This window comes from Sphaeramia orbicularis, chromosome 6, assembly GCF_902148855.1.
Source record: "Sphaeramia orbicularis chromosome 6, fSphaOr1.1, whole genome shotgun sequence".
Classification (NCBI taxonomy): domain Eukaryota; kingdom Metazoa; phylum Chordata; class Actinopteri; order Kurtiformes; family Apogonidae; genus Sphaeramia; species Sphaeramia orbicularis.
The window spans coordinates 4,879,011-4,906,567 of NC_043962.1; the positions used below are offsets into that span (position 1 = coordinate 4,879,011).

Sequence of the window (27,557 nt, forward strand, 5' to 3'; positions counted from 1 at the left end):
TGCTTGATGACGTATAATTTCAGCGCCATTTTAGGATGTTTTTAGCAGCACGGCTAATGTTGGTGACTATCAGACGCGAGTTGGACTGGACCTCTATCTGTTCATGAGTCTAAAGGCAGGTTTCTGTGTCATGGAGAGATGACTACAGCCATATTTTCAGCGATAAATATCCTCACGAAACCTCTCGGAGGTAAGAGGATAATGTGAAAAAAAGAAAACGAAGGCACTTTAAATGGTTAATGTAAATTCGCTGTGTCTGTGTATCATTCAGTTATGTATGTGGTTTGTAGTTATGTAGTTATATGTTTACTCTATATTTATACATGGATTAGCCACTATGAGTAAAACATTATGTGACTAATCTTTTGTATCACTGAATATCGATCATGGTCACTATAAAAAAATTTTTTACGGTTTAAAGTATTGTAGTTCTCATGGAAAGTTGAAGAAACCAGTTATCTGTGTTGTCAAACTCTTTAATTATAGTCAGTACATGACAAACACTTCCAAAGAACTCTGAAGGTAGAACATTAAATTCAGTTACTCTATAATGGTAAAAAGACAAGTAAATACACTACAAGTAGAGATATAAAACATGATGTGTTTTGCAGACATCATATACAGTCTATGACACAAACCCCAAAGACTAAAACAAAACATACAACAATAATGAGTAGTATAAGAAGAAGAAGTGTAAATCCTTAATGAAATATTAATTACACAATAATCCACTACAAAAAAAGTTGGCGCATCAGAAAATTTGCAAAGTAAATAACATCAGAGTGTGAATGTGAGGGCAAATTAATAATGGATCAGTGATGTAAAGCCCTTTGGGTACCTTGTGAAGCCCTATAGAAATCCAGTCCATTATTATTTATTATTAAAAGTCTGTTACTCAATGGCCCTGGTTTGACTTTAAGCATTACTTTCTAACTTTGCAACATAAATGCTAAAAATTACAGATTTTCAGTAATTAATTGATTGTTTGATTGATTGATTAGGCACCTGCACCTTTGTAGATGTTTTAGGAGGAGACTTTGACATCTCACCCATAGAGGAAAGTACAATATTTGCCTCAGTGATTCAGTGGAGTAGAAGTCTAAAGCTGTAGAAAATGGAAATAGTAAGGTAGAAGTATTTAGCACAGTACTGTCATTAAAACATCACTGTCCACAATCTGAATCTCCACAGAGTCTGTCCGTGATGCCCAGTCGTCCCAGCAGGAGGCGCTCCTGGCAGCACTGCAGGCCAACAGAGCCCTTCTCCTGCAGCAGCTCCACAGTGAGAAGAGCTTTGAGGAAGTGAGGAGGCTCCGAGATGAGGCGATGTCCGAGGCACACTGGTTCTCCAATAACACAGAGGACCCAACATGGGCGTTTGTTCAGGAATGTCTCCTCCTGTTGCTCACCTTAACACGACACATTTCTTCTGAGCTGGAGCTGTTCAACCAAAGCCCTGCTCCACCCACCAAAGCTCGTACACCTGAGGCAGCTCCGCCTCTACCTCCTGATGTCCTTAGTGTTTCTCAGCAGAAAACGCTTGGAGGTGCCCTACAGTTTGTGGTCTCCCTGGGGCTGTGTCCCTACCTGGCTCTGGGGGTCGGGGTGCCACTGGGTCGAAGGTCAGCCTTTGGGGCCATGGTAGAAAAGGTGGTCCACGGTGGCAGACTGCAGGGAGCCGGACGGCGTCTTCTGACCACCACAAACGTCCTATTGCAGATGGCAGAGTTGTCGTCACTGGCCACGCTAGTGTTCACTCGGCATCTGGGGGATGTGATGGCAGCTCTGAGTCAGCTTGGATTTCAGCCACAAAGAGCAGACAGAGGAGGCACCGAGGAAATGGTAACAAAACTGACCATACAGGTGGATGATGTGTCCAAAAATATATTTTCAAGAAAAACATGTCCATATCAATCAATGTCCATAATTTTCATGGTGAATATGAAATCATACTGAACTCTAATACAAGTTTAACCCATAAAGACCCGAATATCCACCATCGAACAAAACCATCTTCATTCTCTATTGGGTCAAACTGAGCCCATTTCAGAAACAGAATTCACACAAGTTTGAGTGGATGGTGACTGATCATATAAAAATATCTTTGAATAATAAAGTTTTTTCATGTAGGAGCTGAATGTGGAGGAGCGTCGAACATGCAGGGAGGCCCTCAGGAGCATTCTGGGAAAAGTCTATCAGCCAATAGTTATCAAGGAGCTGCTGATCCTCCAAGGTGGACCCAAGCAGGTCTGTGTGCAGGATTCTGAAAGACCAGGTTTAATGAGGACGGCTCTGGTTTACAGCTACACTATATAGACAAAAGTGCTGGGACCAAAAATCTCCCATTAAACTTTAAGGAAATATTGATGTTTATAAACTATATGGACAAATATTGGGACACATCATGTCTACAGCTGTAAGATGTCCTGTTCATGAGGATTTGACATAGAAATGTCAATATTTTCTTAAAGTTTAATGGGATATGTGAAGAAAGTAGATGGGTAGTTGTGGTAGAAAATTATTTTTTATAGTCAGAGCATGAAAAATATTTGAGGAATTTAGAGGGAGAACATTTAAAATCCTAGTCATGGATAAAAAACAAACAATCAAAATCAATGTTGAGAGAAATGAAATCAAAACCATCTCTGAGGCATTTTGGAAGCAAAGATAACAATTTAAACCAAACTAACTAATGCAATGATATTTATCCCAATATAAAACTATATTATGACATTGGTCATTATTGTGGTGTATCCCAGACCTCTGTTAGAAAAGAATCATCTGAATTCAACGCGTCCACATACTTTGGTCCATATAGTGTTTGTGAATTGTTGTATTTTCTGTCTTGTTCCAGTCTGGTCCAGCAGGAGGCTCTGGGGGCTCCAGTAGGGCAGGTCTGGGATCAGCTCCGGCCTGGCTGAGGCGTCTGTGTGGTCAGCTTCTGTCTGAGCGCCTCATGCAGCCTCAGGGCGTCCATGCTGTTGTCCGAGCAATCCTGGAAGGAGGAGCAGGTCAGAAAACACAACAGTGGGAAACTTCTGTATATATATGGGTACAAATGTCACAGTGTTTTCCATGGTTTTCACCTCATTTTCTAAGTTCTGTTCTGCCTTTTTTTTTTTTTTTTTTTTTTTTTACAGTGGAGCATCTATGTTTCTTAAGAAATGTCAGTTTTTTCAGGTTATTCACATCTTTTTTGTGAAAGGATAGTTTGTTTTTGTATTTTCATAATGTTTTAGTGCAAAAAAACAATAATGTTTTTTTTTGCACTAAAACAAACACAAACTTTTGTAAATTTCACTATTTATAGGCTATTATGTGATTATTTTACTGGTCCTGTCCACTTAAGATCATATTGGGCTGAATGTGGAACCTGAACGAATATAAGTTTGATATGTCTGCTTGCTGAGTCCAAACTCGTCTGAAGTTCTGTGTTTGTCCTGCAGGGGGCGACTCAGACTGGAGGAAATGTGACAGTGTGGCCAGAATCCTGGTGGCCTGTCCTCAACAGTCTACCTCAGAGGACAGCTACTACAGACAAGTGTGTCCTCAGGTCAGTTCGACACACACAGACACACTCAGATGACAGACAAATAGTGTGTTTTTCCTTTGAATAATTGCACTATAGTGAATATAAGATGAGATGTCTGAGGTGTATTTTTGTTTATAGAATTTCTTTTTTATTAATTGACTGTTTAATTCCTCGTTATAATCACATAATTTTAACGACACAACAATATAGTCCTTTTTTCATATTATTTTATTAATTTTATTATTTTTCTTAATATTTTTGCACTTATTTTTTTTCACAAATAGTGTTATTGGAACAATCTTTGCATGTTTTATCTCTAAATGTCTCTATATCTTGACGTCATTGTGAATAACATAAATCTCAATCATTTTCAAGGCTTGACCAAAGGTTTAAATGAATGAACAAATGATTTGCTGTTTGTTAGTATTAACCCGTTGTGTGTTTGTGCAGATCCTTGACCTCTTGCATTTCAAAGACAAACTGACCGCCCTGCAGTTTCAACGTGTGGCCACCAGGGCGGTGCTCTCGATGGTGCAGGAAAAGCTCAGTTTTGCTCAGCAGTACCTGCTCAGTCCTCTGCTTGCACCGCTCCAGCGCTGCAGCGCTGCCTCCGGTCGGTAACGCAGCTCTTATCAGCAGCTTCAGGGAAAACTGATGGGTTTCATTTTGTCTGGATTTATACACAATGTTAAATGAAAACTCGTATCTCCACAGTCTGGGCAACATCTCCAGTATGTCTTTGAGTACAGGACGCATTAGCTGTGGCAGTGTTTCGATGAACTTTTGCAACATCACATTTTTTTCCATCTTTTTTGGACATAACATTAGATCATTGGTGTTCAACATGTGGCCCCTGGGCCAAACCAGCCCACCAAATGAAATGCAAAAATTACACTGAAGATATTCATAATCATTTTAGTTCTGGTTCCACATTCAGTCCAACTCAGTCTCAAGTGGATCAAACCAGTAAAATACTATCATAATAACATATAGAAACATAGTTCTGTTTGGTTTACTGTAAAAAAAAAAAAAAAAAAAAAAAAAAAAAGTAAGATTACACGAAAAGGTTTACATTTGCAAACTATCCTTAAAAAATTTGAATAATCTGAACAAATATGAACAAATTTCAAAGTCTTAAAACAAGTTAAGTGTAATTGTAACAATATTCTGTCTGTTATTAAATGTTTTGTGTATTTGTAGATCCACTGTGATCTGTAAGTTACAATGAACATGTGTAAATGATAAACTGATGATGAAATAATACCGGCATTGGGTTAAAATGGTACATTTTTGTGAACATGACACACCAGAACTGAGACTCAGACGCAAAGACAGAAACATTTTGACCTCTGACCAATGTGTGTTTTCCAGATGTGGCTCCTTCCCAAGATGCAGTGGAGGAGTGGGAACTGACCCGCTGTGTGGAGGATGTGTACAAGGTGAGGACACGCAAAGGCCTCCGATGACTCTCTCTATATTTTTTACAAACACACACACATATATATTATATATACTTACTGTGTAGCCTTGGTGGATTTTACATTAAAACCTGCGCAGACATGTAAACTCAACTGGCAGCTTGTGTTGGGAGCTGTATGTTGACTCCATTTCAACTCATATTTTGTTCCTGTGACAGCTGCTGCTCTCATATCACCTCAGAGCAGGGGTGTCAAACATAACTGGCCTGTGGGAGGAATTTGTGAAATGCAAAAATTACATTGAAGATATTAACAATCCAGGGTGTCAAAATCATTTTCATTCAGGTTCCACATGTAGACCAACATGATCTAAAGTGGATCAGACCAGTAAAATAATAACAGAATAACCTATAAATAATGATAATTACAAGTTTTCTCTACAAGTTTCTCTTTGTTTTAGTGTAAAAAAGAGAAGTTACATGACAATGTTTCTATTTACAAACTATCCTTTCATAAAAAATATGAATAACCTGAACAATTATGAACAAACTCAAATGTCTTAAGAGGAGTAATTCTAATATCATTCTGCTAATGTTTCTCAAGTATTTGTTCATTTCTGTGCATGTTTTGTTCTTGTTTTTGGCTTAATTCAATCATGTTTGTTTACTTTTTGTTATTTTTTTGTTTATTTCTATTCATGTTCTTCATGTCTCCCAAATTTTTGTTCATTGTTGTACACATTTTGTTCTTGTTATTCTCTATTTTGTTCATATTTGGGGTTTTTTTGTTATTTTTTTCCCTGTTAATTATGTTCATGTTTTTCAGATTTCAAAGTTATAATGCCCATGTGTAAATGATAAAATGAGACATAATATTGTTAAAATTGCACTTATTTTTCTTAGGAAATTTCAGATTCTTTGTTGATGTGAACATTTTCATCATGTAATTTTACTTTTTTCACTCTAAAACATAGAGAAAAGTTTGTAGTTGTCATTATTTATAGGTTCTTCTGTTATTATTTTCCTGGTCTGACCCACTTTAGATCATATTGGCCTGAATGTGGAACCTGAACTAACATGAGTGTGACACCATAGAGTTAGACTGTATTCTTCTTGTGACTGTGGTGCCTCCTCCCACACAGTGTTTGTCATTTGTTTTGTGTGATGTTGTCGTCAGGTCTGGGTGGTCGGGAACAGTCCATCAACTTCTCTCCTCAGAGCTTTGGAAGATGTTCTACCTGTCGTCTTCACACTCTTCTGTTTTACCAAGCAGTCTGTCTCACACCTACGGTACGTTTTTCTCTTTATGTGTTTTTATGTATAATAATAATAATAAATCCTACATTTCATCCAGAAAAAGTCACAGCTAATGTGCCACATTTTAGCTCCACTTGAGATAGTTTGACCAGACTTTAATACATAGTTTATCATTTCTGCCACTAGGAGTCTATCCATCAGAATATAACAGGGAATTATGGGAAGTGTTGTTTTCATTACTGTGTCTGAAAATCAAGACTCAAACAACAATCATGGCATTATAGTTTTATTTTTAAAAAAATGGTCACAAGCAGTATTGGCTAACATAAGGTTAAGCTAACTTCATATTTACTGACTTACACTATATGGACAAAAGTATGTGGACACGTTGAATTCAGGTGCTTCTTTTCTAACAGGGGTCTGGGATACAAAACAATAATTACAAATGTAGTACAATATAGTTTTATATTGGGATGTTTATATGTCAAATCACCATGAACAGGACATCTTGCAGCTGTAGCCATGATGTGTTGCAATACTTTGTCCGTATAGTTTATAATATTAATAGTTACTTAATAATATAGTTAATAGTATTTATTTCCTTGGGATATTTTTCTTCCTCAGTGAGATGTAAAGAAAGTAGATGGTTAGTTGTGGTAGAAAATTATTATTTACAGTCAGAGCAGGAAAAATATTTTGAAATTTGGAGGCAGAACATTTAAAATCATAGTCATGGATAAAAAAAAAAGGAAAAAAAACACCACAAAATTAATGTTGAGAGAAATTAAATAATGAGGCATTTTGGAAGTAAAGATAACAATTTAAACAAAACGAACCAATGCAATGATATTTATCCCAATATAAAACTATATTCTGACATTTGTCATTATTGTTTTGTATCCCAGACCCCTGTTAGAAAAGAAACACCTGAATTCAATGTGTCCACATACTTTTGTCCATATAGGTATCTAATGGTATGCTGTTATTACACACTGGATTATACTTTCTGTTTGCTAGTATGAGTTAAAACGGACCATACTGAACGGGAGCTGTGTTCTGTGCTCTGCAGCGCCCCCTGTCAGGAGGTTTTACTGTGGTACCTGAGCCACTCAGACACAGGTCCAGCTCTGTCGGTACTGAAGCAGCTCTCAGGCCTTCAGGTCCAGAAGAACGACGTCCCAGCTGACTTCCACTTCAGGCCCGGCAGTGATGGAGGCGTTCGACTGAGCTCCAGACAGAACTGCAGGTGACTCACACTTTACAGCAGGGGTGTCAAACATACAGCCCGTGGGCCAAAACCAGCCCGCCAAAGGGTCCAGTCCGGCCTGGAGGATGAATTTATGAACAAGGATGTCAAACTCATTTTCACTCAGAGGCCACATACAGCCCAATTTAATCTGAAGTGAGTCAGACATCTACATGATCAGTGAATTAAATATAGGGAATACATGATTTATATTGAAAAAATGCAAAATACAGATGAAAATTATAATAAATGGAGATAAATCACTTAAGAAAGGTCAAATATAGAGAAAAATTATTTGGGAACTGCCACAAAAGAACCAGTGAGTGTTTATTGGGTAAATCAGCTGTGTCAAACATAAGGCCCATGGGCCAAAACTGGCCTCCCAAATGGTCCAATCTGGCCTGCAGGATGAAAGTGCAAAAATTATACTGATGATATTAACAGTTAAGGATGTTCAGGGGCTACATACAACTCAATGTGATTTCAAGTAAAATAAATAACATAATAACTGATAAATAATGACAACTGCAAATTTTCTCCTTGGTTTAAGATGAAAAAGAAAAATTATGGTATGAAAATGTGTACATTGACAAATTACCCTGTCACAATAAAATGTGAATAACCATAGCCATAATAACAAATATGGGAAACCTGAAATTTCTTAAGAAAAATAAGCGCACTTTAACAATAATAAGCCTGTTTTCTGCATTTATAGATTCACTGTGACCTGTAATCTGTGTTAATAAGCTGAGACATAGTATTGTTAAAATATCACTTATGTTTCTGAAGAAATTTCTTTTTTTTTCAGGTTATTCATATCTTTTTTGTTTGGATCATTGTAAATGTAAATATTTTCATAATTTAATGTTATTTTTTGCACTAAAACAAAGAAAAATTACTAATTGTTTGGTGCCTTTGTAGATCCACTGTGTTAATAATAAGATGAGACATGATGTTGTTGAAATTGCACTTATTTAGTTTTATTTTTTAAAGATATTTCAGGGTGTACATGGTTGTTCACATTTTAATAATATAATTTAAGTTTCACACTAAAACAGAACATTTTGGATTATTGTTTATAGGTTATTATTTGACTGGTCTGGTCCACATTCATCTGAAGGTGGAACCTGAACTAAAATGAGTTTAACAGCCCTGGGTTAAATGGTGCTCGTGGTCAAAGATAACTTGTGTTTCCATGTGTCAGTGATGAGGATGATGCTCTGTATGAGAAGCTGTCAGGGGAGCAGTGGAGGCTGGAGTGTGTGATGCATCTGCTGGCTGAGCTCAGAGACAGCGACCTGCCTGGACACTTATTCCTGGACCTTTTACAGGTGGACAAACGGCTCAGATCAGTGTTTTCAGTCAGAGCCCTGTATTGTCCAGACTTCACTGTTTGGTTTCCTGTGCAGGAGCTGACCGGCTGGGCGGCGGCGGATGAGGAGGACAAGGATGAAGGTGAGCTGGATGTGTCATCCATGACATTGCTGGAGGTGGAGCAGCAGCTGACGGGCGACGCTGAGAGGCGAGGCCGTCGATTGGCTCTGCTTCAGGCGCTGGCGATGATGGTTGAGTCTCTGCCGCACACGATACTGCTGAGGAAAACAGCACAGGTGAGTTCACTGTACCAAAAACATGTACACAGGGTGTATGTATACCCTTAAAAAGTCTGAATGTGTCCTTAATTAAGGCCTTAATTATCCTTAAAATTAATCCTTTAATCTGACCCTCAAAGGTCTTCAAAATCCCACAAGCACAATAAATTATGTTTTCTATATTTTCTTTGTAAATCTTTGTACAGAATTAGTCCAATGTATAATTAGTGTTGGTCATTTTATCATAACAGAGATGGGAATGAGTGGAGTCTTCAACAGTCATTCATAGGTGGAGGCATTTTAGTGAATTTTTGGAGCATATTGGTGTATTCCTTTGTGTATTTCTTGTGCATGTTGGTATATAGTAACTATGAGGCCTGTTGGACTGTTATTTATATGAATTGAAAGTCTGAAATTTGACCAAAGATGTTGAGAAAAAAGTTTTAAAAGTCATAAATTTGGTTTCATCAAAGCTGCACATACCCTGGTTGTGTATTTAGCATATATTTTGTGTATTTATTGCATTGTAGCATGTTTTTGTGTATTTCAGTGGATTTTTAGGTCTGTTTTAGTGTATTTATGGAGCATTTTAGTGTATTTTTGGTCTATTTAAATATATTTTTGGTTGATTTTAGTGTATTTTTGGAGCATATTAGTGTATTCTTTTGTGTATTTCTTGTGCATATTGGTATATAATAACTATGAGGCCTGTTGGACTGGTATTTATATGAATGGAAAGACTGAAATTTGTCCAAAGACGCTGAGAAAAATGTCTTAAAAAGTCATAAATTTGGTTTCATCAAACCTGCACCTACCTTAGTTTTGTATTTAGCTTATATTTTGTTTATTTTAGTGTATTTTTGGAGCATTTTAGTGTATGTTTTGATTTATTTTAGTTTAAAGACAGGTAACAGAGAACCTTTCAGATGGCTTTGTTTGCATGTGGAGAAGCACAGCAGAACATCAGCAGTGTGTGTGGCCTGGTTATGGCTCTATCTTTGTCCTAAATTTCCGTTTTGTGCTGGTTTTAAGGATTCCAGTCAGTCACATATACAGGACACTTTGCTTCTGTTTTCAGATGAGTCTGTGTCTGAGAGGCTTCTGTTCACTGTAGGCGTTATATCTCACCTCCTCTCAGGTGTCCACCCATCCTGCTGTGCTTCTCTTCAGCTTAACCAACATGTTTTAAAATCAGGCTTCCATCCCATGGGAGGTTTTGTAATGGAATCAGGCCACGTTGAGTCATACTGCCACATAAAAATAGACTGTTTGCTCTGTCTCTGGTGGGTTTGATGAGGAGGGGTAATCTATACAGAGATACTGAAGTTGGTTATCGAGCCAAACACTGGCCTGTAGATAAGGAAAGGCCTGATAAACCTGAGGTATTTGACTGAATGAGCTCTTATTTTTAGCAGGATGACTTTATAAGGACTCAATAAGTGTTTGTGACGTCTCTTGTAATGCTTGGGGGAAAAAGCGCAGTACCAGATTTAGCAACCGAAAATAATGACAGGTGACAAATTTTAGATGTATCTTCCTTGGGACAATGTCTACGATGTTTATGCACAGTTTTGAGAAATTTAGATTTTTGAATTTTTGTCGAATTTTTGAAATATTACAAATACAACTTATAATGGTATATTTTGATAGTTTATAACTTAGAAATGGTTACAGATATCAATATAGTTCCTATTGATCACTGATAATTGTCATATATGGACTTTCATTTAAGTCCATGACCTTTGACCTTGAAGGGGCAAACTCAAGGTCTGTCAATGTCTACATTTCACCAATCTTCTCTGACACTACTGATTGGATTCATTATACATTTTATATGTATCTTCCTTGGGACAATATCTACAAAGTTTGTGAACAGTTTTGACACATTTAGATTTTATAATTTTGGACAAATTTACAAAGTATTAAAAATGGTCCTTTCCTTATAAAGGTCCATATTTTGATGGTTTACAACATGTAAATTGTTAGAGATATCAATATAGTTCCTACTGATCACTGATAGAAGTCATGTATGGACTTTTTTTGAATTAGTTGAGTTCTCCTCCAGTGAAAGTACTGCCCACTTCTATTGGGAGATTGATCTCCTGCATCCAGACCACAGGACTGGAACATAAAGACAGAACCTGACAACCTCACACATTCAACTGTTATTGGTTCTTTATAGAACATGTCAGTGAAATACAGGGACATTGGTCCCATTTTTGTGAGTATACTGTGCATATGTTTGCTTCTCCAGGTGGTCGGCTTCATTGTGACATTGCTACAGAGAGCCTGTGTGAGCCTGAATAAGGCCCATGGTCCTGATGATGAGAACCCAATAGAGAGTCAGACGCTGAGCATGGAATGGGTCTGGTGGCCACCATTCTGTCTGGACCTCAGGTAATACATGCTGCCTTTAAACACTTTTCTACTGACTATTCACTGGACATGTCCACTACATGCACTTAGGCACTTTATTGTTATTTATGCACCTACAGCCTACTGAAAAATTCCATTTTACTTTTGTACATGAAGATGTCCTGTTCATCATGATTTGAGATATGAACATCAATTTATCCCAATATAAAACTATATTATGACATTTGTCATTGTTGTTTTGTATCCCAGACCTCTGTTAGAAAAGAAACACCTGAATTCAATGTGTCCACATACTTTTGTCCATATACTTCATATTCATGTTGTCAGAAATTGAATAACGGATAAAAGCATAGTATTATCTGCTGGTTTCTGAACCTAGTACCATCCCACTACCACTGATTAATTGACCACTAATGTTATATGATGCCAGTTTCACTTATAATGTTTATAGTTCTAATTGTGTGATGGTTCCTGTACTAGATTATAATCTGAAACCTTTTCTGTCCTTGTTTTTTCCAGCTCAGTTCAGACGACTATCGTTGTATGTCAAGGCTGCTCTCACCGTTACAGACTTTATCTGAGGAGCACCCTGAGGTGTTCATTCAGGAACTGGCTTCAAACCTCAGAGTGGTAATTGCCACGCATGGTGCCTACATGCCTGATGACCTCACTGCTGCCGCCGCTGCTGCTGCTCCACACTCCCAAAAGTCTGAACCAGCAGAAAACACCACCAGTGTACATTGTAAGAAAAAACAAAAGATTCAGACTGAGGTCTGTGATCCACCTCAGTCTTCTTCTGATGTAAACACACCCAGTAATACTAACTCGAAGCCAGCATCTGCTGCACCTGGAGGAAAAGGTGGAGTGAGGAGTTCAGGTACTGCTGCCTCTTGCCCTGCTACCAAGCCCTTCTCTGATTGGCTACTAGAGGCATGTGACCCGGATGTTCCAACAAAAGCATTTGCTCTTAGAGGCCTGACTCAGATGGTGCAAAATGGAAACCCAGAGGCTGTCCAGGCACAGGAGAAGGTCCTCATGGTGAGTTTCTTACTTTTATGGGATTGTTGTGATTCTGCAAACAGTGAAAGCGGTCAAATGGTTGATATCCCTCACAAAATATACTAAAATATTATAATATCATGACACAATTTTACCATCAGACTAATAGAGTAGAGGTCCCCCTTTCCCATCAGAAACACCTCTGATGCATGATCTGGACTCCACAAGACCTGTGAGAGTGAAATGTGATACCTTACACATGGTGTTAGCAGTAGATCTTTTGTTAGACCACTTATGGGAGGTACTACCCATTGCAGATGGAGAACATCCAACAAGACCTGCTGTTGTGGAGATGCTCTCACGCAATCATCACCATCACAACATTGCCATTGTCAAAAACACTCATTTCCTTACGTTGTCCATTTTGCTGTTTCCGCATCAACTTTGAGGACTATATGTTCACTTGCAGCTTAATATATTCCCCCCACTGAAAGCTGCCATTGTAATGGTACAGTGCAGCTTTCAACCCAGCAGATCACACTATACTCACTGAAAGACAGTGGGGCTTACTGGAGCAGATTTAAATTATTTTTTATATCAAACTTATAGATTTCCTCAGTGTCCATGGTTGTCTTGCTTTTATCTTCTGTATATTTACTCTATGGTGTCCCACAGGGTTCAGTCCTGGGGCAAATTTTATTCTCAAACTTAACGCTGCCTCTCAGTGCTAGCATTTGCAAATGTAACGTACAATTGCCATGGTAGCACAACATTCACCTGTCAGTGGTCAGAATGTTTCAGAATGTTATGACTGATCAATTGGCCATTATTTTTCAAGGTCAAGGTCAGATTTGTTTTGCAGTCTAGGTGATTGCCTTGGCATTACAACAACACTTACATTAAACATGCAAGACAGGTACTTGATCACGCTTACAGACAGGACAAAAAGACAGGACAAAAAGTGCTCAGTGTTCCACCATTCATCTGTATAGCAGCATGGATAAGTAAAAAAAAAAAAAAAAAAAATAAGATCCAATAAATAAAAAAAATATGCAATAAAACACCATAAAAACCAGTAAAGATAAAATAGAAACAATCTGGGATAAAAACCAGGATAAGAACATAAAATTTAAAAATTTGAAGTCACAAATTTGATGGCTATATATCAAAATATGAAGTTGAGTTGAGTAGTAGGTTTTATATATGATGCACAGATTGGATGGCATGTTTAATGTGTTTGTATTTGTTACAGTAATAGTAATTCTATTCTATTCTATTCTATTCTATTCTATTCTATTCTATTCTATTCTATTCTATTCTAATCTAAAGTAAGGGCAAATATATAACTATAGCTATGTACCTAAATGTACTAATAGATATCCAGTACAAAAGTGCTTTAAGTAACATAGAGCAATAAAGCTAAGAACATACTATAAACAAATTCCTAAATGTAAACTAAAATTGGTGTATTGTTCTGAAAATAGATTTTTAAGTTTTACATTTTTCATAAAGCACATAATGAGACGAAAATGACATAAAGCAAAACAACAAAACATTGAGGCGTTTTGGGTTTCTAGCTGACAATGTAAAAAAATAAAACACAGACAAACAAAAAATGCCTATCATAATAATATTTACTGTAATATAAATTACATTGCGATACGTATCATTTGATAATATCATTATTGTTTATTTGCCCAGGCTTGGGACAAGACAAGACAAGACAGTGTCCAGTCCTACCTCATAGGTGTCACTGCACAGTTACATTGTGCCATTGTTGTATATTCTGTATGTATCAGAGTGTAGTGGTATTATCTATGTCTCCTGGGGCATGTATAATAAATGAGGGGGCTAAAGCTGTGTCCCATGGGCATCGGAGGGTACCATGCTGCTCTCTGGGGACTTGTTAAGGTGGTACAAGTAAGAAAGGATAACAACTCATTTCTTATTCTCTGTAATGAAAGAAGCCCCCTACCGTGTTGACCTTAGATAACTCGACCCTCTGCATCACAGCAGAAACACCTTCTGCATCACAGCAGAAACTCTTTTATATCCCCTTTTTTTGTGGTGAGTTCTCCCACGTTGCCCCTGGTTCAACCTTGTAATTTCAAAATATGTACGTCCATCATCTTTCTAACTTTATCCAAATGTCACTTTTCTCAAAGACGGTTTTAGAAAATCTCCCCTCCAGACACACAACTCCTATATCTTCAAGGATTCCATCGACTACCTGGGGCTAAAGTCTGGATTATTCCCTTTGATAGCCAGTCTTATTGTTTGTAATGTATTCAGTATTGTGCTAGTATCAATCCTTTGGAGGCCCACTCTTCTGGTATGTCTGATGTTTTTTCTTTCTTTTTTTTAAGCTCCACCAGTAAGCTACAACAGAGGCTTATTGAATATGTCGATTCAGCAGGATATCTGGTGATTAATCATTGTGATACTTCCATGTCTCCTGCAGCTCTTTTTAGAAAACCTGGAGCATGAAGACTCGTTCATCTACCTTTCAGCTATTCAAGGTATTATAATGGTTTCACTTCTTTTTTGGTCTGTTTTTAAATGGGTTCTTCTATCAAACTAGTACATTTTCGCAGTGTCAGTGGTTGTGTTGCCTACATCTTCTGTAGATTTACTCTACAGGATCCCAGAGGGTTCAGTCCTGGGGACAATTTCATTCTCAAACTAAATGCTGCCTGTCGGTGCCATCATTTGCAAATATATCATACAATTTCCATTGCAGCACAACATTCTTCGTTCTGCAGACTTAGATTTTTAATCCACTGAGACAAAGTTGGAAGGGTTGTACCCTTGATTCACTTTGGTTAAAAGTATTCACACTTAGTTTTTCACAATTCCACCCTAGAGTTATTGTAGTTTTGAGTTTCATTTATTCCATTTGGTTTTTGATTGTAGTTTAAATATATTATTCGATTCAGTTATTGTGCCCAAATAATACACTCTTGCCTATAAAGTTGGAATAAAATATTTTTTACCTCTTCTCATGAAATGATTGAGTAAATGGGATTTATTCTTGATGATAAAGTGTAACAGTGACTCTGTTTTGCACCTGGTTAAAGTTGATGTTAATAATACTGATGTGTACAAATAGAAATAAATGAAGAAATGTGTCTGATAACAAAAGTATTCCAACTTTTATAGGTAACAGTATATGTTCACATTTAGTCTACTGCACTCTTTTTGTTGGCATGTAATAATTTTTTTCCAAAAGAACATTTTCAGTAGAATTATCCTCATAAATTACAACTTTAGGTTTAGTCTGCAAGATCATATTTTCTGTCAGATTAATACTAATATTGAAGACCTGTGACGTGCCTATGACCACTAATTAAACCAAGTAACCTAAAGGAAGTGTTCAGAATTGGGAGAAGCTGAGTGGGATTTAACTGAATCAGTATATGAGACCTTCTGACTTGAACTTAACTGTTTTCAGGTTTGGCTGCTCTGGCTGATTCCTACCCCGAGAGGATCCTGGACCGACTGCTCAAAGACTTCCAACATGGCCCCTCCCTCTCCACGTCAGACCAGGAGCGCTCTCTGGAGACCCGGCTTAAAGTGGGAGAGGTCCTGATGAGGGCGAGCAGAGCGATGGGTGAGCACAGCTTCATGTTTGTGTTTGATACCAAAACCTCCTCCAGGCTGTTAGGAAGATCAATGACACTGAAGAGACTAAACTGGGCCATATGGGAGGATACAGCATAGTGAAGTCTAAGACTGGGGAGTGAATTAAATTAATTCAGTTAATCAGAGTTTTGCTCTCTAATACTCTTGAAAAATATTGAAATTTATTCCTGTTCAGGCAACCTGTTTGTGTCAGAATCAGAATGGAATAGGCTGTATTGTTCATGTTTCTTATTTTTCATAAGAATGTCTCAAGGAAAATATTCTACTCTCAATAACATAGGCTTCATGTATCATATTCATATATATAATCTTCTATTTCTGTTCATTCTGAAAATGTCGGTGGTTCTTTTTTCAGCCATTTGTGGCTTATGTCCTTGTCTCCAGCAGACAGTAATATTCACAGCAGCTATCTGTCCTGTTTGCTCAGTCCAGCTGCTAAGTTGCCCAAATAAAATACACTGAAACTCTCCTCCAGTTGTAACCCAATAATCAATGTCATATAGCTTTAATGAAGAAAGTGTCCCTCGGCACCTTCAGCTGCAGCCCACTGCTGATAGATATATTTCATTGTATATAAAAATACAATGAAATTCAAAGCCCATGGTAAAAACAGAACACATCGAAGAATGAATAGCAAAATAAATGAAGTGAAAATAAAATACCAGAATAAGTAAAAGTTCAAGCAAGATAAAAAGAATAATGTACACAACTCACACACCCCTGCATCCTCAGTCACCTAACCTTATTGCATATTATTGCAGTTTTCATAATTCATTTAGATCAGATCAGATTAGATTCGACTATATTGATCCCACAATGGGAAAGTTCAACGGTCAAGGCAGCAACAAAATAAAATGCAAGAAAAAGTGTACATGCGTAAAGATAGTGCAAAAAACAATATAAAATATTTTTTTCTTGGTAGTTCTTCTCAGTTCAACTGAGCTAGTTTAGCAGCTCCCTCAGAACTGAAATCTCTTGGACGAGAGACTAAATGTTTTCAAAAGAGCTGAACTATCCCAGTTGAACTGAGAAGAACTACCAAGAAGAACGATGACCTGGGCAAATGAGAACCTACACAAGCAATATAAATATGATAATAATAAGAAGAAGGAGAATACAGACTATATATATATTTTACAACATATTGTAACATTGGAGTGGAATTGCATCATATTCACAGTCCATTTACATGCACAGTAATACTCCAATTGATTTCTGGAGTTATCAGATTATTCAAGGGATCATATAAACAGTATAATCTGATGTGGTTTATCAGATAAAAGCAGTAATCTGATTATGAGAAATCAGATTAACACACCTGGATTTCTCCTCAGTACTCCACTGTCTTCCTTCATGCATCAATCAGTCAGTTAATTAATCAGTCAGAATACTTTATTAATTCCAGGGGGAAATTATTGTTGTACAGTTCTATTAAAGTATAATAAAAAGTAGCAGGAAAGAAATTATCAATACAACAAAAAAAACATATAAAGCTCTGAATTCATAAACATGTACAGTATATATATATATATATATATATATATATATATATGTATGTATATATATATATATATATATATATATATATATATATATATATACATATATATATATATATGTGTATATATATATATATACATATATATATATATATATATATATATGTATATATATATATATATGCACACACACACACGCAACAAATATACATATTAAGACACAAAATTACAACAGCAATTTCTACATTATGTACTAGACAATATATATCAATACATCTTTACCCTTGTATCCTTACATCTTTTGTAAGGTGGTCATGAGGTTTTAATGTGAATGGAATGTCAACCTGTTAATCTCATTTATTGCATTCTTTTACATCTGCACATGTGCAAACACAATTAAAATTGTAGAAAACAGATGTTACGTAGTCAAACGTGAGCAGAAACAGGAAGTTTAATTCTACCATCACTATGTACATACATACTCTGAAAGAAATCACATTTCTTAAGTGCATGCAAATACATCAGATCTGATTATTACAATTATATGATTACTCCCAGTTATCAGAGTTTTATGGTCATGTAAACGGGCTCAGTGTCTCCACAAAACCCCAGCACACACTTGTTTTCGATGCAGAATTCTCCTCAGAGTTCACCCTGTGCATCAGAACCCTCTCTTGTTATGTTTTTTCCCCTCCCTCCTCTCTAGTTTTATCTGCCAGATTGCCATCGTACCACTTTTCCCGACACAATCAGGGGGTTTATATCCTGACTGTGAGATTGGATAGACCTTCAGTTTCATCCAGAGAGCCCCTGTGTTTGTCCTGAATGCTCCGAGTGGCCAAGATGTGCCTTTTGCCAGGCTGTCATTTGTAAATAAGAAGGTTTTCTTAATTGACCCGCCTGGTTGAGTAAATGTTGAATAAATGAATGTTTGGCTCAGATTTTGGTTGCTGGCGTATTATTGCACTTACGCTGGAACACTTGCTGAGCTCTCAGGATGTGCAAACATACACGGATTCACCAAAATGTCAAATCAGACCAAGATCTTTAACCTTTTAGGATGATTGTGTCTCTGGTGCGGTTGACAAAATTCAAACGTCATCTTTTAGCTGAGATTGGGTTCTTTCTGTTGATATAGAACACATTAAGGAGAGGTCTGCATTGGCTGAGGGGGAAGGGTGGAAGTGGGCGGAGCATAGAGCAGCAGAGTGCAGTCGGTGAGAGAGAGATGGAAGATTTTCATTACTTTTAGTAGTGTTTTAGCGAGTTTTTTTCCCACCTGTTTTTGCTATTTTTATCTGTATTTTTCCAGTTTGTATAGTTCGATAGTTGTATTTTAGCTATAAATATTATGTCTGCAAAAGAAGCCGATTGTTGATGTTTTTGTCAGTGAAATGATGGGTTCTGTCTACAGCTGAACAGAAAGTGAACTGACACAGGCTAAAAATAACAAAAAATAACAAGCTGGAACATGGACACTGAATGATCTAGACAAACTAACATGTTTGAGCACATGGAAAATACTTGAAAGTTTATTTCTATAATCTCATAAAGTTTCATTATGCACATTTATAGTTGTTTTTTGTAACAAATATGATTAGAAATTCAAGTCTGTTTTGTTTTTTGTTTTTTTTACTATAACACACTGTTTTCAGCATTTTTACATATTGTTATGATAATTTATGGCCAGATATTAGGTTCTTCCTGATAAAAGGTGCAAAAGCATTGGCAAAAAAAAGACATTTTCTGACAGTTTTTTTTACGAAAACAACATAAAGAAATTTTGACAGCCTGTTATAATGCTAGTCCTTATACGGTTAAATATTCAGAAATAGGAGCTCAGCAGATTTTGTGTTGCATCTGTTCTCTCAGGTGTGTTTTTTGTGACGCACACTGATATTCTTGCTGACTCATGCTCACATAGATGCAGACCTTGTTGTATTAGAGCCATGATGCTCGATTGAGACATGGAGAGAATAACTGAACTGGTGTGAGTCTGAGGCTGCTGTGTAAGAGTGTGTTCCCCAGTCGCACTGATGTAACACACACACATTGTACGACTACCCCGCAGTCATCTGTTGGTCTGGTTGTGTGTGCATTTGGCGTCCGTCTGTGCTGTTTTGGCAGGCCTTCCTGTCGTCCAGAGCTGGTCTTGTTCTTTGTATTTGTGCCTATGTAAGTGTGACCACAAACACAGCTCGTTGAAAGTGAATTGAGCTGCTCTGAAGCTGGACGGGGCGTCCTCTGGTAAACACTGATATCTGTCTGAGTCTGAGGCCAAAGGCAGATGGATACATCAACCCTCCTTCTGTCTGTTAACTGTTGTCACACTCTATACCAGGGGTGTTTCAGACTCATTTTAGTTCAGCTTCTACATTCAGCCCAATGTGATGTTAAATGGGTCACACCAGTGAAATAATAGACATAATAATAACTTATAAATAGTAACTCCAAATTTTTCTCTTTCTTTTACTGTGAAAAAAGTACAATTACATCATGAAAATGGGAATAACTTGAACAACCATGAACAACCTGAAATTCATGAAGAAAAATAACTGCAGTATGAATAGTATCATGTCTTAGCTTATTATTAACACAACTTACAGATCACAGTGCATCTCCAAATAACAAAACATTTAATAACAGGCAGAATATTGTTAAAATTGCACTTAGTTTTCTTAAGAATCAAAGTTTTCCGATTATTGCATTTCTTAAGTGCATGTAAACGCATCAGATCTGATTATTACAGTTATCTGATTACTCCCATTTATTTGTTTTTTATGGTCATGTAAACATTCTTAGTATCTTTCAGTGTATTTCAGAGATTCAACTGCGTTTCCTAATGATTAAATTCAATTCCATGGTTTGGGGTTAATGTATTTTTTTCCTATTTGTATTAAAATGATTCATGTTATATTTGCGACAGAATGGACAGTGTGTGCTGACAGTGTTTTGTAAACATATTGACCCTTTCTTGTTCCTTCAGGGGAGCTGGCGCCCCACCTGGGCCGTCCCCTGGTGGGCGTCTTCCTGCGTGGGACCAGGGACCCGGACCAGAGCGTGAGGACCAGCAGTCTGTCCAACCTGGGTGAACTCTGTCAGAGACTGGACTACGCACTGGGTCCCCTGGTTCAGGAGGTCAGAGGGGCCTTTGTGTCCTTTTACTGTTTCACACAATTACACTGAGGACAAGAATCTGACAACAGACACATATCATGATACAGAGGGTGGGACGTGATATATTCTGATATATTGTGATACATAAGGGAAGGTGATATGCATTGGGATTTATAAAAAAAAAATATCACTAACAAAATCATCAGTAACAAAGCAACAGAACGTACATGAAGAAATTAATTAATGCAGTTAGTTATTTTATCGCTTACATTAAATTATGATTTTTGGCATAAATCTCTTCAACCACTTCATCTCTGATCAAAAATACCAAATGTTCAATAATTCTCAAGATTTTAACCCTTTAAATATTAATTTGAATACGTGACGCCACTTGTTTTACTAATATATCAATAGGGCTGCAACTAATGACTATTTCAATAGTTAACGACTCAGATTATGAACTGAAAAAAAAGAACAGTGGCTCTTATTTATATTTATTACCGCAATAAAATACATTTTTCCTTTAATAAGAACATGTGGTGCACAACAGTTAGAATGTATAACAAAGCTTGCTAAACAACTATTCAATTCAATGTTCAACAAATATTGCAGCAGCAATATAAATACTTTTTTCCCTTCAACAAAAGTGTATTTTGTGCCGAACAATTCCAGTGCCTGACAAAGTTTCATAAACAAACAACTAAATACTCAACAGCTGCAATAAAATAATCATTTTTCCTTAATCACAAGTGTATTTTGTGCATAGCAAACACAATGCGTAACATTACATAGCTGTAATATACACATGATTATGTCACTAACAACCCATTGATTATTAAATTAGTCGTGGGCTAATTTTGCCATTGACTATTTGTCGACTCGTCGTTGCAGCCACACAAACCACAAAGCCACACACATGAGATATTTCCCATATCATACACAGTGGAGGGATATGACAGTGTTTTATATCAGAGTCTTGGACATGTCAACGATGATCAATAACGCTGATTTTATTGCATTAGTAGTTTTAATCTCACCGACCGAGCTTCTCCAACGAAACTACAGGTTAGATTCATTTTAAATTTTATATGCATCTTCTGTGGGACAACATCTACAAAGTGATAATGGTGCATCCATGAAGACAAAACAATATAAAATAATAATAACAACTGTAATTAAAACGACATATAACTATAAAAAATATAAATGAAATCAATAAAAAGCTATTAAAAAATGACTATTACAAATATAATACAAATGATTATTTTTAAAATGACAAATATGGCATAAAAGCACATTGATTTTAATATGGGTTATTTTGACCCATTTATGGAGGACACTTGTGCATCTAAGGGTTAATATTGATGGGGTCGTACACCAGCCATGCCCCTGTGTATGTATGTGCCTGTGTGTGTGTGTGTGTGTGTGTGTGTGTGTGTGTGTGTGTGTGTGTGTGGGCTGCCATAACTCTCTGATCTTCAGAGTGCTGACAGAAGTTTAACCCACATTTACATGAGCAGGTTTCAGAGTGCTGCAGTGGTCAAAGGATGAAATAAAGATGCTGCCATCTGTGTGTGTGTGTGTGTGTGTGTGTGTGTGTTAACTCAACCCTGTGAGCATGAATAAGCAGCAGTGTCAGCGTGAGGAACAGGGCTGCTTATTCATGAACATGCCCACATTTCCTCTTTCACCCTGACTCTGTGTGTGTGTGTGTGTGTGTGCGTGCATGCGCGCGCTCTGGTTCAGATCCGACCGATGCGTCCATTGATTCAGTCGCTTGTGGTTCTGACCTCAGCAGTGCAGGCCTGGAGCTGACGTGGAGAGTCTTTGACAAATGTGTCATGTCAAACACAACACATCAGTTTAGGCTGTACAGTCATGAGTGGAGGGGTTCATGGGTTGGAGGGCAGGGGGTGGGGGGGTCATGGATGGATGTCTTGAAGGTCTTTAAAATCGCACTAACAATAAATGATGTTTTTATATTTTAATACTTTTTCTCCTATTTCATATTTATTGTTTTTCTAATATTGTGAGTTGACTGGTTCTTCTTGTCCATGACATTTCATTGTGTTATTGACTGTGATAAAAATCTGAATCCATGTGTTTTCTGCAGCTGAGTTCATGTCTGACGGCTCTGATAAAGACAGAGAAGGAGGTGGAGGTGAGGAGGGCGGCCGTCCACGTCATCACGCTGCTGCTGCGAGGCCTCAGCGACAAAACCACACAGGTACACACACAAAAAAACACACAAAACTCAAAACACTTTAACAACCACACACACACAGATTGTATTATCTGATTAGTTCTTTGTGTTTAAACATCTGAATGACTTGGCTAGGTTTTCGAATATGTTTTTTTTTTCTCTTTCTTGTTTTTTCTTTGCTGTTTTTGGTTTTAAATTCGAAATAAATAAACAACTGTACAAATAAAATGACAAACATTAGAGATGACATGTAAACTACAGATTTGAACTCGAACACCATCAGTCTGTTAATAAAATAAACTTCTGAAAACAAATCTCCTGAAACCTGGTTAGAGAGAATGTTTAATATGCAGGTGAATTCCTGTCGCTCTGGACTTGTAACATTCGCAGCTAAATGTCATCATTAATATGTGCATTTTATGAATCAACAATTTGACATTTTCCAAAATTGAATTAAAAACTAAATTCTGTCATTTGTTGATGCACTTCAACCTTTATGTAACTGACAAAGTACAAACACCAGATTTTTGACCTTGTATAAACAAATTAACCCTTTGTGACCCTCAGGATGTTTTTCTTTGTTGATTTTCTGATGATTATGTTTGTGTTACAGCTTATGTCATGAATGTTTCTTTTTCGATATATTTTTTAAAAAATATATTTTTACTGAAAAATATGGCACATCAAAGACAGAAAATTAACATTTCAGAAAACAAAAATGTGACAAACAGATAACAGCTTTTTTTTTTTTTTACAAAGTATACAAAAGGCAAGCAAACCTACATAACATAAAATATATATATTATTAAAAAAATGGAAGTGATTTGAAGAAAGTTAAGAAGGGCTGCCATTTACTGTAGAACTTAGAGGGAATAGCTCTCAAAGAATATGTAATCTTTTCTATTTTTAAGATTTTTGACGTATTTTAATCTAATCTAATACTACTGACACTTTTTACATCCTCTGCTATAAAATCATCATATATCAATATTTTTTCTGCATTATTCTGCATAAATCTCTTAAACCACTTCAGTTCTGCTCAAAACTACCAAATGTTCATTAACTTCAGGATTTTAACCATAAATAAATAAATAAATAAATAAAAAGTGGGGTGGGGGGTGGAACCTGAACTAAAGTGCGTTTAACAGCCCTGTTGTAGGTGGAATCCTGGGTGATTTAATACAGAATGACCCCTGAGTATAAGCTGCATCGGCTGAAATTAAAGGAGGAAACACAGAGCTGAAGGGGTCAATACCTCCTGTAATCAGTGAGAACGGAGCTGAAACTGGCCCAATACCACAGTCGGTGATTAACGCCTCCTTCACCATGTGCCTTTATGACGCTCAGCTTCACTTCCTCGTGTGTGTTCGGTTCAGCTGCAGCGTCAAAACACACACACACACACGTACACACACACACACACAGGCCAAAGGTTCAAGTGTTAATGTGGACCCTGACGTGTCTCCATGGTGTAAGAATGCATCCTGGGTCTGAGTCCACGTTGTCCCTTTCTTCTCAGGCTCAGCTCTGTGTTGTCATTCCAGACTCTGACAGGTCCTCTAATCTAGTCCCAGTTTCCCCAGTTCTCATCACTGGGATTACAGAGTAAAGTCAAGTTTCTCACCAGACACAGGAAGCACACACTCTTAATATTATGTTTAACATTCAGCTCCTATTCAGACAGGATCAGTGACTGTTATTTAGAGCTACAACTAGAACACATGGTCCTTTATCCTGTTTTACTTACTTTCCAGTATATTATACTTTGAGTCACAGGTGTCAAACTTATTTTAGTTCAGCTTCCACATTCAGTCCAATATAATCATCTAAATTTCACCCATGCATCACTGGCTGTATTTACACTGTAATTTCTGTAACTTTACTGTTCTGGATAAACCTGATCTGCACAAACAGGTTTGGGTGGACATCAGTTGATAATTGTTTTATTTTTTTGCATATTATCTCCATAAATTGAGTAACAACTAGTATTAGAATATGTTAAAATGTGAGAAAACATCAGATTAGCAGCGTTAAAAAAATTTTTATTTCATAGCTTTCACACTGTTTATCATTTTCTGCTGTTGGTTTGCTAAGTAGATATTTGTGTAACTCCATGAAAAATAGGTTCATAAAAAAAATTCAATTAAAGAGGAATAAAAACAGTCAGGAAAAAATCTTGATTAAAGTTTTTATAATTTATGCATGAAAGGGTTAAACTGATCATTATAGAGAGTGGATACTGTTGATGGGAACGTAATTTCAGAGTCTTCATGAAAACACAGTTTATACTGGACATCATTTGATGGACAGCATCACCTCAAACCTACTGTAGTAGCACTATCGAAATGGAGTTGAAACCTGGTTCCGTGTGAACCTCCAGCCTCTGGATCTGGTCTGATGTGGGCTGAGCTGCTTCCGTGACTCCAGCTGCTGCATCTAGGACAGAGTCTGTCATTAGAGGAGGATTCACAGCTGGACAGGACTAATGACACACAGACACATGGGAACACAGCAAGGGACCAGGTCCAGCAGGGGACTAGGGCCAGGAGAGGGACCAGGGGCCAGGTGGACTAATCGGGGGTCAGGTGGAACGACAAGGGCCCAGGGGGGACCACAGGCCAGGTGGATTGATCAGGGACTAGAGGGAGGGGCCAGGTGGACTGGCTAGGGGCCAGGGGGAGGGACCAGAGGCCAGGTGGACTGACCAGTGGAGGCCCGGGGCCCAGACCAAGGAGGCTTCAGCTCAGTCCTAGTCTGGGGGCCAGGAATAAACCACTGACAGACTATTTACAGAATAGAATAGAATAGAATAGAACAGAATAGAATGGTAACAATTCACATTTTTTGTGAAAGGGTAGTTACCTCCGCCAAGGAGGTTATGTTTTTGCCGGCGTTGGTTTGTTTGTCTGTCTGTCTGTTTGTGTGCACGATAACTCAAAAAGTTATGGACGGATTTGGATGAAAATTTCTGGAGATGTTGATACTGGCACAAGGAACAAATAATTACGTTTTGGTGGTGATCGGGGGGGTACTGATCTGCCTTGGCATAGGTCTGTGTACTCCGAGTGCTTTTCTAGTTTGTAAATGTAAACATTTTCTTGTAATTTTACTTTTTTACACTGAAACAAAGAGAAAACTAGAAAAGCACTTGGAGAGCGCAGACCTCCGTCAAGGCAGATCATTGCCCCCCCCCCCCGATCACCACCAAAATTTAATCACTTGTTCCTTGTGCCAGTATATCAGCATTTCCTGAAATGTTCATCCAAATCCGTCCATAACTTTTTGAGCTATGCTGCACACAGACAGACAGACAAACCAACACCAACAAAAACATAACCTCCTTGGCGGAGGTAAAAATGTAATTGTCATCATTTATAGGTTAGTCTGTTATTATTTGACTGGTCTGATCTACTTTATATCATATTGGTCTGAATGATTGTTAATATCTTCAGTGTAATTTCTGCGTATCATAAACTCATCCCATGGTCTGGATTAGACCCTATGGCGGGCTGGTTTTGGCCCACGAGCCGTATGTTTGACACCTCTGAACTGACTGTCCCTAACCTGTTGTGTTCAGGTTCTCAGTGATGTTCTGTTGGAGCTGTACCGGGCCTTGAAGTGGGTGGTGCGTTCTGACTCAGATGACGTGGCCGTGCTCCACGCCCAGCTTGCCTTGGAAGAGCTTGATGACGTCATGAGGAGATTCATCTTCCCTGAGCAAAAACTGGAGAAGAAGATCGTCGTCCTGCCGTAGAGCGTCGGTGTCTGTGGACGGTACTATTTCTGCCTCCGTCTGATGTGGATGATACTTCAGTAATATGGACCTAACAGTCAAACATCAACAATGACACACACTGGAGATCTGGACTCAGAACCGCCATTAGTCCATTCATAAAATAAAGGTCTAAAATAAATCTCCTGAAATCTGGTTTTACAGCAGTGGAGTCAAACTCATATTAGTTCATGTTCCACATTCAGACCAATAGGATCTAAAGTGGATCAGACCAGTAAAATAATGACAGAATAACCTGTAAATGATGACAACTCAAAGTTTTTCTCAAAAAAAAAAAAAACATTACATTTTGCAAATAGTAACATCTACACACTATCCAACCAAAAAAGATGTGAATAACCTGAAAAAACTGAAATTTCATGTGAAAAATAAGTGCAATTTTCACAGTATTATGCCTCAACTTATCATTTATACATGTACATTACACATAATGTTACACAAACATTTAGTAACAGGCAGAATATCTTAAGTCCTTCTTTTTCTTCCTACCCTTTTTTGGTTCATCTGTTAAATTGCTGATCCAAAGTCATCCGTCTGCACACGGCACAACACCTGCCCTTTTCTGGTATTTAGTGGGTGTGGTCTCATATGCTAATTGAACACATCTATCCCATATTTCAACATTCATCCCACCTGGGTAAGAGCACATTTGGATGGTAAGAATGTGTGGGGCATATTTTATCTCTTAATGATAAAATAAATGAAAGTAGTAAGAGACTGTTGCTTCATGAGACAAAATGTGTTCTACGCTATTTGGACAAAAGTATGTGGACACGTTGAATTCAGGTGTTTCTTTTCTAACATGGGTCTGGGATGCAAAACAATAAAGACTAATGTCAGAATATAGTTTTATATTGGAATAAGTATCATTGCATCAGTTAGTTT

General features: G+C 37.4%; 1 protein-coding gene across 1 annotated transcript; it reads left to right on the forward strand.

The window, feature by feature from the left end:
* The first annotated feature begins 58 nt into the window (after positions 1-58).
* On the forward strand, positions 59-26,993 carry tango6 (transport and golgi organization 6 homolog (Drosophila)). The gene is given in 19 exon segments (XM_030137331.1): positions 59-190; positions 1,192-1,841; positions 2,130-2,246; positions 2,854-3,010; positions 3,446-3,552; positions 3,982-4,144; positions 4,903-4,970; positions 6,126-6,238; positions 7,275-7,451; positions 8,656-8,782; positions 8,861-9,061; positions 11,298-11,397; positions 11,400-11,440; positions 11,939-12,457; positions 14,880-14,937; positions 15,870-16,028; positions 20,546-20,697; positions 22,790-22,903; positions 26,457-26,993. Coding segments are annotated over 19 exon segments (3,252 nt in total). The 5' UTR covers positions 59-138; the 3' UTR covers positions 26,634-26,993.
* Positions 26,994-27,557: the final 564 nt, after the last annotated feature.